Below are 16,458 nucleotides of genomic sequence, written 5' to 3'. Positions count from 1 at the left end.
GATCTTAGGGTCATGAGTTCACGCCCCACATTGGGTGGGGAGGAGCCTCCTTAAAATAAAAACAAATTTCCATGGCTGTCTCATGAATCCAAAATTCTTAAACTTTGTTTTAGAATTTTAGATTATTTGGAGATTAATTTCTAAGAAAATATTGGAGTGGGGAAGAAGTATAGGCACTTCCAAAAGATTAGGGGTAAAAGTCTTGAAACCTTGGAATATTGAGGACTTGCCTGTCCCAGGAATGGCTGATAGGAGATGCTTAGCATTATTCAACAGTGCCCCCTTCTGGTAAGAGTGCAGATGTCAGAAACTGAACTTCTGTGGAGCCTAAAGAGTTTCTCTGAAAGGGAAAAAGGGAGATTTTCTTTTTAAAAAGAACCGAAATTCTGATAAGAAATTAGTTGGAAATAATTTGTATTCCAGTTTTTAAAGTTTTATATTAAGGGACTATTTCCAGATTTTCCAGCTTGGGTTATTATAGTTCATGTTGGAGATTTACATTCATACCAACAATGTTGCCTCAAAGTATACTTGGGTAGGGTTTTTTTTGAATAGAAAAATGACCTCGATTTATAATTGTTTACTTCAGTTATTTCTTTTTCTTTGCAAATTGTCACTATTTCTAGAGGTAAAATAAAACAATACCAAATAGGAATTCAAAGCTCTTTAACTATGAGAAAGTGGAAAGATATACATAAAAAAGATGAAGGAAAATCACTAAGAATTTGTATTATGCAAGGATGATTAACAAATGGGAGAAACTGACATTTTCCTTAAACATGACTCTTGAATGTGTAGATAAAGAATCACAAGTAAAATGTTATTAAATGATGTCACACAGTTCACAACCTCATTGATAAAAGGAGAAAATAGACATCCTCTTATTGAAATATTGTATTAATAATTGAAATAATAACTAATGAGTAGTTATTGTGTAATAATGCTAAGTAATACTCTCCCCCATTTTACAAGAAACCACGTCCAATTTAAAAGCCTGTGGGTTTTCTGGAAAGTGTATTTCCTTGTGGCATCCCTTTCCTTATGTGTGAATCATTACACATAGAAGTTTAGAATAACCCCTCGTTAAGAAAGTTTTATCTCTTTTAGCATTGTTCTATTCTTTTTTATGGCATTTTGGTGTAATTCTGTTCTGTCATGTTAATTTGTGGCTCAGGAATAGGGACCTGTAAGATGAGGAACAAAAACATATTAACTGTTGGTGGGGTCTTCATGGCTTATAGTAAAAAAAAAAAAAAAATCCATCTCCTTCACAATACTTGAAGTTGGTATTATTTAGCATTCTAATTTCCTTTTCTGGGCTCTAGACAAAAATATGTCACTGTTTCTCAGAACACTTAGACAAATTTTACAAGCAAATTAGTTTTTTTAGAAAGCGGCAGTAGAAGAAGTATCTGTATTGTGAAAACTTTTGGATTATTTTCTTTTTCCTATTCCAAACATAACATTGTATTATGACAACATATTTGTAAATGACGGGGCCCTATCTATCTATCTTGGTATAGATTAGCGTGTTGCTGCTTTCCTGATATATTTCATTGCTTCCTTTTTTTGACAGGGGCTAATGCAAGAGATCAATGATTTGAGGTTAAGAGTCAGTGAAATGGACAATGAAAGACTTCAGTATGAAAAAAAGCTGAAATCAACCAAAGTAAGTTTTCTCAATGACAAAAATGTTTGAACACTTGACTCACTACTTACCTGTGATCAATAATATAAATAAGTTTTCAACCTAGTGTATGATAAAGAAGGTTATTTTACAAGTGAATGAGCAGTTTTCCCCAAGCTGGAGACCTTCTTGAATTGAAGCACTACTATTCTGAATAAAAATCGGGCTTAACTAATCTAGTAAAACATAACCTGTTATTTCTCTTAATTACCTAACCTCCTTTATAAACTGATACTATTTTCTTGGTTATTTAGGGTTGTCTTTTTCTATCTATAGTTTTCTTTCACACCTCTGTCTCTCTACCAGTCTTTAATGGCCAAACTTTCTAGCATGAAAATCAAGGTGGGTCAGATGCAGTATGAAAAGCAGCGGATGGAGCGAAAATGGGAGTCACTGAAGGTGTAGTAGACTTTGGGTTATGGGGTCCTGGGCCTGTTGCTTTCTGGCTTGTGCTGTTTTGCTGTGATAGTGTTTTTAGTAGCATGTGCATTCATTTTGTGTGTGTCATCTGCCTTTTAAAAATACATCTAAAGCTGATGAAAGGGACAATGAGATCCCTAATACTGTTTTCAGAAACGTATGACGTAATTAGTGTGAAAATAATAAACCGTATTCATTTATAAATTAAATCTCAACCCTCTTAGCGTGTCTGAGATCCAAGCATGGTAAAATAATTGCAAAAATGCACCTATGAAAAAATTCTGTTTTGTAGCAGTAGTAAAGATTGCTTTTTCCTTTGGGGCTTTCTTGAAGGTAAATGTATATAGCAGTTAATTGTATCATGGCAGTGAATTGAAATTACTGCTTAAAAGAAGCTTCTAGCCAGTGCTACTGAAAATTTCTTATACTCGGTCTCCACTCCTATCATAAGTAAAAAGTATGGAGCCAAGTTTCTGGCTTTATTAGAGATCTTCTCATAATACTAAACATAATACACTTAGAGACTGAAAATAAAATGTTTATTGACTATCAAAGAACATTTATTAGCACTGCATAGCTTTATTTTCTGTGTTCAATACAACCAGCAAAATTTAAATTTGCTAATGCTAAGTTCTTCACCAAAGTTAAACTGAAAATTAAACCATTAGCAAATAGAACATCAGACTTGGAATCTTTAATAGCTGTGTAGTAAAAAAAAGAAGAGGGGGATTTAAAATCTGTTTGCTCAGTCTTTTTTTCCAGTGTTGTTAGAGATTCTCTTCCTTTAGTTTGGGGTTGGGGATGAATTATTTAGTCCCATGATTTGGCTAACATTGTTCATCACTTGCTACCATTAATTAAGCTCTACCTTGTCCAGTGAGCATAAGTACCATCTAGGAATACTAAATAAATCTCAGTCAAGTCTTAATATATATTTTCCAATTTGCATTTTATTTTGCTTTTATGACACTAAGCGTCTAATTTGATTATCATCCTTGATTAACTTGGGGAGATTTTTTTTTTTAATTTATTTAACATAAGATTTAAACATTAGGGCCACCTCGGTCCTAATTATACTTTAAAAGGTTTTGTTTTAATTTGGTCACACAGAAGCCTGAAATACTTATACCAGAATTATTGTACATTGACTTTCATTAACTGTCTTGCTTCCTGCTTCCCATTGCCACTGTCTGATTTCTGAAGTCTGCATCTAGATCCCTGTTGTTTTTTTTTTTTTTAATTGTTTGTTTCATTCACAAAAACTAATTATTGATTTAAGAGTTGACACACTCCCTGAATATTCTCTTTTGGCCATAATCTGTTTTAAAACAAATTTGTCATTTGTAGGACGAACTGGCATCTTTAAAAGAACAGCTAGAAGAGAAGGAATCTGAAGTAAAAAGGCTACAAGAAAAATTGGTGTGCAAGATGAAAGGAGAAGGGATGGAAATTCTTGATCGAGGTAGCTATATACATTTGACATTTGTTATCTTTGTTGAAACCCTCCCTACTCAGCCCTCCCTATGCTCCCTCTCTCTGTACAAGAACTCAGTTTTAGTGGATATTTAATTCCAGAGAAAGGGCAGAGGAGTAGAAACAATATAAGCCCAGGACAGCAGGGAATCCTGAGACTCTTGCCTGTGCCTGGGGATCTGTTAACTTCCTCTTCAGCAGCTGGAGAAGGGTAGCTCTGTACTTCATTGGATATTTATTTTAGATTACCAAGTTGTAAATTCTCACGAAAGAGTTCTCGTTCAAATTGCAGTATAAGGGAGTGTCCGAGAGCATTAAAAGGAACCATCATTATGCCCCAAGATTATTTTCCTCTGAACTGAACTTGAAACAGCACAAAGTAGGAGATTTAGAAACCTTGCCTGCCCTTTTGAGAGAAGAGAGGAAAAGACTCTGCATCTTTGGAAAATCAGTGAAAATTGTGGATTGAGCCCTCCACCTGCTAGAAAGCAAAAACGGGAATTCTCGTTCTGAAAAAGTATATGAATTTATCAAAATTGTTCTCATAATTGAGGAGGTTTGTTTTGAAAATTGTATGGACCGTAAATTTTAATGTACATTATACTTGAAAGAAAATAACTTGAATGAAATGTGGTTTTTATATTATATTTGCAAATATAAATGCACATAACACCTGACAACACTAGGTTCAATTTAACCTTTCTTTGCTGTTAAAGATTATTGTGGCACTGCAGAAAACCAAAGCAACTTGTGACTCTTTTGAAACAAAAAAAAATTGCATTTAGTGTAGCTTTAGTATATTTATCTGTATTATGTGAAAGTTGGTAACATCATTGTGCAATGAAGGCGTTGAATTAGGTTACCTTTAATGTCTTTCTTGGCTCTAGAATATCCTGGCTTTATATACCTGTAGTTATTGCATTCCACTATGGATCAGAGAACTCAATTCATCAAATATTGAGGAAAATGGATTTTTTTCCCTTGTGTATTTTGGCATATATAGAATTTGTGTGTGTGTGTTTGTGTGTTAAGTAAGCTCTACGCCCAACATGGGGCTTGCGCTCATGACTCCGAGATGAAAAGCCACATGATGTACCAACTGAGCCAGCCAGGTGCCCCCAGAATTGTGTGTCCTTAAAGGACATTCATAGGCAGGTCATGCTTGTAGGGTTTTAAGAATAAAATGGAGGGGTGCCTGGCTGGCTCAGTCAGTGGGGCATGTGACTCTTGATCTTGGGGTTGTGAGCTCAAGATCCACATTGGGTGTAGAGATAACTTCAAAAAAAATAAGGTCTTAAAAAAAAGAATAAAATGGAATCATAGGACTTGTGGGCTAGAGTAGTGGTACCCAAAGACTGATACTGGTCTGTGAACTGCTTGTTACCAATGTACAACCAGGTAAATATGAGGGTTGAGAGCAGGGTTTAAAAACTTCATGGCAGTCTGATGTTGGCATGACATCTAATTGCATGGTCAGTGGACTCCTCCTTAGTGAGGACATAGACCATTTATTTCAGTATTGTTGAATTTGAGTGGTGAGTTTCATGTGACATAAGCAATGTACTAGGCACATTCAGGAGGGCCATATATTGAACTGTAATAGAAATGTAAAAACAACCAAAGCATCACTAGTGGGTTTTTCACCATGTATAGTGTAAGGAGTATGTATGTACTCCATTTTATACAAGAAAATTGACAGAGGTAAGAACTCAAATTTAGTTCTTTTGATTAATTATATTCGATTCTCTTTCTAACCTTACACAGAGCATTATATATTGTAGTGCCATTTGTAAAATCACAAAATAGTGCTTAATATTCAATTTTTATAGGGTTAGCATTTCTTTATTTTAGGTAAAAGGAAACTAAATGATAGTGCTTTTAAAATATTCATTGTTGTAATGTATACTAACTTCCAATTCGATGGGTTTTCCTGCACAGATGAAAATTTTAAAAAGAAGCTCAAAGACAAAAGTAAGGTTTTTGGTGTATTTCCATCAGCCTTTACATTCACCAAAAGTACTACTTGGACTGTTCTTTGCATGTGTTTTAAAACATTTCTCTCACCAAAGATGTAAAGTTGCTTCATCAATAAGCTCTCCATTTCTTCAGAGTGCAGGAAATAGAGGGTAAATAAACAAACAATAAAAACAAGGAGTAAAAAGGTCATTTTGCATTTTTTCTGATTTAGTCCTTTTGCTCCACAGGATACAACAGAGCACTCAGAGTAGTAGTGGAGGTGAGAGAGCGTTTTCTTTGTAGTCCAGGAGATATAAGGTCAGAGGAGAAAATTAAAATGACTTGTCAATGTTTTGTAGCTCGCTTTTTCGCTGAGATCTGCATTAGGAATTAAACATACCCTCTTGATGTTCGAAATGAGATTGTACCTAGGCTGACTAACAGAACCCAGATCATACAGTGCAGCATAAAGATAAATCCTTAATGGGCTCTTTGCTTTTAGATACTGAATTCTTAAGTCAAAGGAATTTGGCATCACAAAAGAAAAAAAGAAAAGAAAAAGAAAAAAGCAATGTCTACAGAATATACCTTAATTGAAAATGTTAGGGGCACCTGGGTGGCTCAGTCGGTTGAACGTCTGACTTTAGCTCAGGTCATGATCTCGTGGTCTGTGAGTTTGAGCCCCACGTCAGGCTCTGTGCTGACAGCTCAGAGCCTGGAACCTGCTTTGGATTCTGTGTCTCCCTCTGTCTCAAAGCTCCTCCCCCGCTCACACTCTGTCTCTCTCTCTTGCTCAAAAATAAATAAACTTTAACAACAACAAAAAAGAAAATGTTATGTCAGTGTTTATGATGCACCACTGTTTTAAAAGTTATCTTAAGTAATATTTTTTTTTCCCTCAGAAGCAGGTAACTTAGGTGAATTTTTTTCTCTATTGAATTTTTTTAATTTGTGATTTCATTTTAGGTTGACTTTTCCATCATAAAATTTATCTATCTATCTATTTATTTATTTATGAGAGTGCACATGGATGGGCATGGGCACACACATGAGTGGGGGAGGGGCAGAGGAAGGTGGGGAGAGAGAATCCAAAGCAGGCTCCAAGCCCAGTGGGGAGCCCCACACAGGCTTCATCTCACAACCACGAGGTTATTCATTACCTGAGCTGAAATCAAGAGTCAGACACTTAACTGACTGGGCCACCCAGGAGCTCCAATATTTGTTCTTTTATTATTAAAGTAACATGCTTTTCTATTAGGCCATCAAATTTTAAGGAAAATCACATTTACCTCACTTTGGCTTTTATGTTTTAAAATAGTATTGGAAATGATGTTTATAGATGAAGCAAAGTGCTTATTATCCTTCTGTGTGGAACCTACAACCAGCTGCTTAGCATGACTACTCATATAAATGCCACATTCCATCAGGCTCTTACCATTCATGTCTCCATATTGGTTAAAATGGAGTATCATTTTCTCTGCTTCTGTCATCATGTACACTGTTCATTGCTTTCACCCACTGCTTTCTAGGTTTCTTTTTTGGAAAACTCCATGTTTTCATTGTTATAACACTGAAATTTCATGTTCAGTGTTCTCATGAAGATTTTGTTTTGCTTCTAGAGAGGGTAGTTAGCTCTCACTTACCCTTATTGTTAGCGATGACCGTTCAGGTGACATAGAAGGTGTTCGTTTTTCAGATTTTCCCTAAAAGGAGGATATGGATGGTAAAAGTTTCACTAAAACATTACAGTCTGATGAGGCAGCCTCTTGTTATTGTCACACCTATTAACTAACGTGAACTCTTTTGTGATGTTGTGATATTTTCAGATATTGAAGTACAAAAAATGAAAAAGGCTGTGGAGTCTTTGATGGCAGCAAATGAAGAAAAGGTATCTAGATGAAATTATTTATATGGATGTGTAACACCATTGTGATCATTCCCTGCCCTTTCTTGAGATATGTCACCTTGAAAGAACATAGGCTAAACACTGCTGAAGTTGAGGGACAGCCGTTCTCCCTTTCTACACAAGTGTGCCCCTGCTCAGTGTTGGCAGATGTAACTGGGATTATGTACAGAAGAATGGCAGCCAGCAGCGCCGGCTCCACTAAGAATTCCCTCCCCTCCTCTCCATGAATTTAGAAAATGTTCAAGCTCTCAGATCATTTCTTTATATGCGGGTAGGAAACGAGAGAAAGGATATGGTCCATGGTGCACCCTTTGTGTGGTCACTGGAAATCCTAGGCTAACGTGAACTCTGAAGGAAGTGGCCCATGACAGCTGTAGCTTTGTGATGGTGTTGATTTTATTCGTGTTATTTCCTTCTCGTTCCTGGATTCTTTCACATCAGGGATTGCCTCTATTCTCCTGAGAGATGACATACGAGAAAACAGAGGCACAGGCACTATGAAATCAAGTATGGCCCCAGGCCCTGTTTTAGCTACTCCAGCCAAATGGCCAAGGTCTCTGGGAGTTCTTTTCTCCCACTTGCTTCTCTCACTTCATCCTGCTTAGAGCAGAGACACAATTACCTACTAAAACAAGGTGTTTCTTGGTGGCCTGCATGATCAGCCATATATCCAACTGGCAGCAACACTTGATTTCAGCTCCTGTCATCAGAACTACTTTTACCTCATGTTCCTTAATGAATGGAACAAGGAGGCATTTTCCTGAGAAAAGATTAATTTCAAGGAAGTAAAAAACAAGCAAATGCCAAAGAACTTTGTCTTGATCTTTTTCTCTCATCTTGTGTCTTTCTCTTACTTCTGTCTATATTTTTGCCTTTCATTTTCTTTATTTGCTCTTTATTATATGGAAATAAACTCACTGTCCTGTCACCCACGTGGTTTCTTTTTTACTAGTCTTTCCTACTATTGAATACAAAGGAAAGTCATTAGCAAGGTGCCCCCATAGCTTTTACTTTTTAAAAATAATCATTGAAATTCATTTGGTTTTAATTTCCCTCTGCCCAAAGAGCAACAATAACAAACAAAACTCCCAATGTTGACTGAGGGCTTATTAGATCCTCAGTCTGCTTTAGGAGTACCAAGGGTGACAAGTTTTTAGTAGTTCCAGAGAGCTTCAAAGAGGCCATATTTGAGCAAAACCTGAGGAAAAGCAAGAGTTGTTCATTAGGAAAATGAAAGCTTCTAGGGAAAGTATCTGTTACCCAGAACATGTCTCAAAAGCAAGGCTTGAGACAACCAGTGCATCCTGGGAAAGTTCAGAATGATATAACAGGTGGAGGGGTAGATGAGGCTGACAGGGGAGCTGCTATGAGGTGTTAGGCAAGCTGGAGTGCTAAGCTAATCATTTGGGGTATTAACTGTTAGACCTTGGGCAGTGACATGATTTAAATTGTCATTTTAGAAAGCGAACTCTAGTGGCAAAATGGAGGCAAGAGTAAGGGAGGCAGAGTTAGGACAGAAAAATTAAGAGGCTGTTAAATAGTCTAGGTGAGAAATGAAGAGGGGTTGAAATACAGCAGTAGAAGTGAAGTGGTGAGGTTTTCCAGAAATTTACAGATTGACAAGATTTTTTTAAATCTGAATTTGAGAATAAGTTTCTAGTTTGAGTAGCAAAGTGAATGATAGTGCCCTCAAAGAGTTAAGGGAATCCAAGCAAGAGGCTCAAGTACTGAGGGCAAATAATGAGTTTAATTTTAGGTACATTCAATTTGATGTGCTCATGGGACATCTAAAAGGAGATTTCTCATAGAAAGTGAGTCTAAATTTTAGGATTAATGCAGAATTACAGATTGGTAGGGAATGGACCCCATCAATTTTAGGAGAAGTACAGAATTATAGATTGTTGGGGACTAAACTGTAATTGATGTATAGTTAGCTTTTGCTCCAAGACCAATCACGTACATTATTTCTCATACTTCTGAGGGTTGGCTAGGTAGTTGTTATGGTCTGGGCTGGCTTTGCAGCTCTCTGCAGTTAGCCAGTGGTTAGGATGGGGCTGGATGGTTTAGAATGATGTGATTCACCTGTCTGATGATTAACAGACTTGTATAGGTTGGTCCCATCTGGGATGTCTCTTCTCCAAATGATCTCTCATCCTCCAGTAGACTAGCCTATGCTTCTATGCTCTAGGTTCCCTAGAGCAGAAAAAAGAGGGCAAGCCCTAATGTGTAGATAAATACGTTTCAAGCCTTTCCTTGCACCACATTTGTTTATATCTCTTTGGCCAAAGTAAGTCACATGGAGAAGCCCAAAATCAGTGAGGGAGAAGCTAGGGAGCCCATCTTTATAATCCACCAGAATGAGGGTAAAGGACAAAACCTGGAAGTGCTAACATTTCATGATCTGGGTTGGCCAGATAGTGGGGGTTGTAGAAGTAGAATATCTTATCTGGTCAACGGATTAAGAAATCAAAATAGAAGAAAAGAAAGAGTGGAAAGAAAAGGGAACAAAGAAGGAAAGAGTGGGGTCAGTCAAGTACCAAACAGAGGTCAAATTAGACAAAGGATGAAAAGTGTTCATTATTTCAGTAAATAGAAAGTCCCTAATGACTAATTGAAGCAACTTTGGCTGAGTGTTTTGTGAAGGAAACAGTCAGATGGTGACTGATGACAGCTGATAAAGACAGCAGGTGTAGACCTTTCTTTCAAGATCTGACCTAGAAGTTGGAGAGGAGAATAATTAAAGTTGATTTTATTCTTGTTTTTTTTTTTGTTTGTTTTTGTTTTGTATCTTATTACCTTGTTTTGTTTTTGTTTTTTAAAGATGGCAGCTGAAGGATAGGATCTCTAAATTTAGAGGTACTTCTTCTCTATCTCTGATGTACGTAGGAAAACTATTCTAGATATTACCAGTTTTACTAAAGTCTAGAAGTCTTCTTTGGATAATGTAAATAATTCATGTCTACTTATTCTTTGTGTCACAGTTTTACTGTTTCAAATCAATAGTATTAAAGATGATAATTGATTCTATTAATAGGATCGGAAAATAGAAGATCTTCGCCAGTGCCTGAGCAGGTACAAGAAAATGCAAGATACGGTGGTACTGGCCCAAGGTAAAAAAGGTAGCGTAGCTTTCTAGGTTTTTCTACTTTACTTGATCTTAAGTGGCTGTGAACTTTGACATTTGGCCTTGTTTTCTTTCGGGGAGCTTATCCATTATTCCAAATTAGTTCCTTTGTTCATTCAACATTATTATTAGGCATCTGTTCTCTGCAAGAGTGTGTAGGCCAATGAGAATACTGTAGATTGTTTGGTTGGTCAGGGGGACAGCATTCCAGAGAGAGGGAGGACAACAGTGTGTTCAGGAGGTTAGGGGGGAAAAGAGCTTGGTGTGTTTAAGAAGTAAAAGAAGATGAGTATGCCTGGAAGGTACTGAGCAGGGAGAGAATGAGATGAGCTGAGCTGATAGAAGTTGAGTGTCGCCCAGGCAGTGAGAGGCATTCAGCTCTTTGAGCCCAGAGGGATTGGATTCACTGATGGTTTTTAACACGTCAGTGGCATCTGCATAACAAATGGACCATAGTGGGAGGAGGGAGCAGTGTGGGAGGGAAGAGAAGCCAATCAAAAGACCCCTGCAGCATTCAAGTGGAATGCTATGATAGGTACTGATAGGAAATACATTTTGGTGTTAGAATCAACATTGGTTTGATGGACCAGATGAGAGTGAAGAAGAGGAAAGAATCAAAGATTTACCTTTCTGACTAAAGCAACCGTGCGGATGATGATTCCATTTACCAATATAGAGAAGCCTAGTGGAGGAACACTGAAATGTGTTCAACATTGAATGTGTTAAGTTAAAAAACAAAAACAACCCGTGAGACATCTAAGTAAAAATAGTCATGCTTTGATGGTGATTAAGGTGTATACTTGTTGAGATGAGCACAGGATCATGTATGGAAGTGTTGCATTACAATATTGTACACCTGAAACTAATGTTAACACTGTATGTTAACTAGAACAAAAATAAAAACTGAAAAAAATAGTGCTCCCTTTTGATGTATTGTTATTTTATCTGCACGTGGTCCAGTTGGCCATCCTCCAATGTGGAAAATCTCTGGGGGTCATTTAAAACAAAAACGTCAAGAACTTTGAAAGTTTTCTTGTTCATTAACAATATGTAGGTGGGGGTTATTTGCTCTAAAAGTAAGCACAGGTAATAAATCTTTTGGAGGGTACTCGTGAAACACTCAGATTTTGGAATTTCAATTGTGATGAGCCAAAAGGAAAGAAAATCGTACATCAGACCAAAATTTCTGGGGGGGGGGTGGGGCGTGGAAGAAAAGATTTTCATCTTTTTGTTCACAGGGCTTAGCACGAGTTAAGACTTTGTAAATATCCCAATGAGCAAGCAAATGAACCTTCATCAGTGTTCTTACGTGCGATTCTCATCAGTCAGCATTTTCTGTGCCTTCAAGAGAGTGTCTCTTTTTAGACACTATTGCAGATTCACAAGTGATTAATTTTTACATAGTTGTAGCATTTAAAACTGTCTGATTTTATAGAATCTCAACATTGTAATTCCTATATTTAAAAATCAAGGGAAAACATTAATTTATGTAAACAGATTATTTTATAAAACATGTAGAAAATAGGGAAAAGGGGTAAAATTGTTTGTAATTGCACTGGCATGATCACTTTTGTCAATTTCATGTATTTTTTTTCCATCTTTGTAAATGCATATAAATGTAGCTAAAAGAGGTAGTTTTTAACCACCATTGAAAATTATGTCCTGTTCTAATGAAGAGTTTATAAATAGTGATTTCTCACTAGGATTTATATTTATTTAGATAACCCTTAGAAAATGCTAATATTAATACCTAAATTTTAATAAAATTAGAATAAATATCTAGTAAAACCTAAATTAAGAAACTGAGTCTAGTTAATAGCTTTAAACGAGCATATGAGTTGCCATTTTGTATTACTCAGAAAATAGTGTATTAAGCAACATTCTTTGGTTTTAGAAAAGAATATCTGGCACTATTGCCCAGCACTTAATCCTTTTCATCGCTGGAGACGTAAAAGAAATTCTTAAAGTTGCTGCTTTCCTGGATATATGATTGAATTTGTCCCTAAGGCTATTCTTTCTGCCTTAAAATAAATGAAATACAGGGATCCTCTTAAGGAATCAAAAGATTGCCTATCTTTTTTTCTTTTCCTTTTTTCTTTCTATTTTTTGTTGTTGTTGTTGTTTTTGGTTTTCCTGTTTTCCAAGAACACAGTAGTGATGAAGAGATTGAGTTGTTTACTGGGTGGCTGTATTACTATTCTGAATTAGTTTGTTATACCACTGGTATTCTCCAGCTTGGTTATTTCTGAACTGAAATTTGTAAAGCCCTAAAATCTGAAACAAAATTATGGGAGGATTTTTGGACTAAATTAACTTTTGATTTCAATGCGGTGAGTCCATGATTATATCTATTAAAACTACCATGAATTAATACCTTTGTTAACACCACCCCCAAGCCGCAGGTGCTCATAGTTTGGGATGTTTCCTAGATGCCATGTTATTTTTCTAATGATTTCAGGAGAAGGCGAGTCTTTGGTTTTTGAAGATGAGGAAAAAAAAATTATATTCAGTTGGTATTCTTCCACCAAAAGTGAAATGTAAATGAAAAGCTGCTGTTGTCCTCCTTTTGTTTTGTCTTTTTCTAGGCCAGGATAGCGACTTTGAAGATCTGCTCACATCCAGTTCCATCTCCACTTTGCTGGATGCACAAGGTTTTAGTGACCTGGAGAAAAGTCTGTCGCCTACACCAGTAATGGAATCTCCCAGCCGTGACCCATTTAACACAAGTGTTCCAGAAGAGGTATTTACAGAGTCTCAGTTTTTTCTTCATATTGAAGAGATTGTGTCATCGAAGGTTAAGATGCTGTTGACAACATGAAAGACATGGGATCTTTTCTCAGTTTGACTCCTGACTGAGTTTTGGCAATTTTTGTGTCTCATAGGACTTCATTTGAAATGGGTGTTTTTTCCCCTCTCTCTTTAATAAATAAATGCCTTGGGTGATGTCAAAATTATTTAAATAATTCAGGGAAAACATGGGAGAATGAGGTCATCCTAAATAGGAGAGGACAATCTATTTATTAAAGAATAAGTAAGGAATAAATGAAGTGGGGATAAAGTTTGATTATATAAAGAAGTTGATTTTAGCCACTTCTGATTGTGCCTCTGAAAAATGATGGACTAAAATTTCCTTGACTTCTTTAGGCTTGGAAAAAGCAACTGGACAGGAATACTCAGTCTTGAACTCATTTACTTTTCTTTCACATCCAACTGGTGCCAAAACCTGTTTCCATTATCTGTTGCAAACCACCCCAAAACATTGCAGCCTGAATGACAACATTTATTTTGCTGATGGATCTGTGATTTGGGCAGGGCTCAGCAGGAACATTTCATTTTCGCTCCACTGGGCATCGGCTCGAAAGGCACAAAGGCTGCCCATTTGTATGTCTTTATGGGTGGGGCTCCTTTTGGCTGGGACATCAGCTGAGGCCCTGCTTGGACATGTGACTGCTTGGCTTTCTCATAGCATAGCGTTTAGGTCCTAAGGATGAGCATCCCAAGAAAACCGGGCAAATTTCTGTCACTTTTTATGATAGAACTCTGAAGTCATGTAGCAGCTCTTCTCCTGTAGTCACAGGTCCACACACATTCACAGAGGGGAAGCATAGACCCTACCTCTTGACGGACAAGTAACGACAGCACGTTATAAGAAGAACACGTGGGGCGGCATATACTGGTGCAACCACATCTGAATAGTACAGTCCGCCTCTCCACTCTCCGACTATGATAATTTACACCCCTCTCCCATACAAAATACACTCACCCTCTCTTCAGAGACCTCTTGGTCTCGTTCCAGTTAGGCATCAACATCCAGAATCTCATCATCCACACGAGGTCAAGATGTAGGTGAAGCTCCTCCCGTCTTCTTGGGCACAACTTCTCGAGGAGCACTTCATTCCATTTAAAGAACCAGGAACTTAAAGGTCAAGCTATGTGTCCCCTCTACACTTGTCGTACTGTGGTGGGATAGGCATAACAACTGCTAGGCATTCCCATTTAAAAAAGAGGGAAAGTGGAAGGCACACAGGTGTCATTAGTCCATAGCAATTCCAAAATTGAGCCAGGCCTACATTGCCAGCTCTTTGACAGAGCCCAGTCCCCTGGGCTCTTGGTTATTCCTTCTGAGGCATCTTTCCATTTCCATAAGAAGGAACTTGTAGGGGCGCCTGAGTGGCTCAGTTGGTTGAGCATCCGACTTCGGCTCAGGTCATGATCTCGCGGTCAGTGAGTTCGCGCCCCGTGTCCGGCTCTGTGCTGACAGCTCAGAGCCTGGAGCCTGTTTCAGATTCTGTGTCTCCCTCTCTCTCTGACCCTCCCCCATTCATACTCTGTCTCTCTCTCTCTGTCTCAAAAATAAATAAACGTTAAAAAAAAAAAAAAAAGAAGGAACTTCTAATTGCAGATGAGTCGTTTTCTGTCAAAGTGTCTGTACGGGTCCAAGGCCTTCTACCTTCTGTCCCTCCCTGTCCGTCTAATTTGGTGTAATAGCTTATTTACTTGGAACTTCTTAAGAATTAATTTATAATCCAGTCCATCAGGTAAAGCATATCCACAAATATCTTCACAATAAGGCTTCTTCTACCTAAAGTTTTCTGTAAGGCTGCTTGGAATATCCCTTTACTTTGAGAGGTTTTGCTCTTTTGAAGGGTTCACTGAGATAGCACCTCCTTAAGTCTTCCTGAGGTCTTAACAAAGGCACACCCATGGCTTTATCTTAAGACTGTTTTCCTGACAGCACCTCAATCTTTGCCCTGAAACTGTTTCTTAATTTTTAAAATATTTATTTATTTATTTTTGAGAGGGAGGGAGGGGCAGAGAGAGAGAGAGAGAGAGAGAGAGAGAGAGAGAGAATCCCAAGCAGGCTCCATGCTGTCAGCACAGAGCCTGACATAGGGGTTGAACTCATGAACTGTGAGATCATGACCTGAGCCGAAATCAAGAGTCAGATGCTTAACCAACTGTGCCATCCAGGCTCCCCGAAAGTATTTCTGAATTTTAGTGTAATGTGCTGTCTAGAGAAACTAAGAATAAGAAGAGTTTTTTTGTTTGTTTGTCTTTTTTTTTTTTTTTTTTAACAAAACAATTTTGGCTCCCTTATGTTTAACATTTCTTTCTTTGGTCATCTTTTCTTTTAACATTTTGCTCTATGTGGTGACAAGAAACTGAGTGGCATCTTTATTTTTCCTATCTGTTCCTGATAATTACATGGTGAGAAAAGGAAATTTGAATTGAATGCAAAAGAATTCAAGGAGGAAACAATTAACATTTCTCTCTTAAATGTAAGACAGGGCTAAAGGATGTCATTAATAAGAAATTAGTGGGTAAGAGAAATTGGAGGGAGGTGGTCAAAAGGTACAAACTTCCAGTTATGAGACAAATGAGTGCTGGGAGTGTAATGTACAACATGATGCTTATAGTTAACATTGCTATCTGGTATATTTGAATATTGCTAAGAGAATAGATCCAAAAAGTTCTCATCGTAAGGAAAAAAAAATGTTTTTCCTTCTTCTTTTTCTTTCTTCTTTCTTCCTTCTATTCCTGTCCCTTCCCATCCCTTCCCTTCGTAACTAGACAAGGTGATGGGTGTTAACTAGGCTTCCTGTGGTGATCATTTCACAGTAATCTGTAAGTCATTATACTGTATACCTTAAATTTATATACTGCTGCATGTCAGTGATATCTCCATAAAATTGGAAGAGAGAAACAAAGAGTTAGTTAAGGAATAAGAAATATTTTAGAGGGAAAAAAATTCCCTACTTGCTAAATACATATTTATATTGAAGGGAAAACTAATATTTGACAGCCACTGAGTATGCTGCATGTATACAGAAAGATAGCTATTCCATGTAAGATATGCCTAGATAATCTCATATCCTTAACAAAAAGCCTTTG

General features: G+C 37.3%; 1 protein-coding gene across 9 annotated transcripts in view; it reads left to right on the top strand.

The window, feature by feature from the left end:
- Positions 1 to 16,458, top strand: part of PPFIBP1 (PPFIA binding protein 1) — a 173,184-nt gene that overhangs the window by 130,923 nt on the left and 25,803 nt on the right. For 4 of the 9 annotated variants that reach the window (XM_019452309.2, XM_019452307.2, XM_019452313.2 and 1 more), the window contains 7 exons: positions 1,577 to 1,669; positions 1,994 to 2,086; positions 3,455 to 3,569; positions 5,519 to 5,551; positions 7,363 to 7,424; positions 10,477 to 10,561; positions 13,152 to 13,306. In XM_019452309.2, coding sequence (XP_019307854.2) covers positions 1,577 to 1,669; positions 1,994 to 2,086; positions 3,455 to 3,569; positions 5,519 to 5,551; positions 7,363 to 7,424; positions 10,477 to 10,561; positions 13,152 to 13,306 — 636 coding nt within the window. The remainder of the gene's footprint in view (positions 1 to 1,576; positions 1,670 to 1,993; positions 2,087 to 3,454; positions 3,570 to 5,518; positions 5,552 to 7,362; positions 7,425 to 10,476; positions 10,562 to 13,151; positions 13,307 to 16,458) is intronic. The other 5 variants (XM_019452310.2, XM_019452315.2, XM_019452314.2 and 2 more) reach the window with 5 other exon arrangements.

This window comes from Panthera pardus, unplaced genomic scaffold (assembly GCF_024362965.1).
Source record: "Panthera pardus isolate Hobbes unplaced genomic scaffold, ASM2436296v1 HiC_scaffold_6, whole genome shotgun sequence".
Lineage (NCBI taxonomy): Eukaryota > Metazoa > Chordata > Mammalia > Carnivora > Felidae > Panthera > Panthera pardus.
The sequence above is the reverse complement of the archived record's forward strand: the minus strand, read 5'-3'. Positions and strand labels throughout refer to the sequence as shown.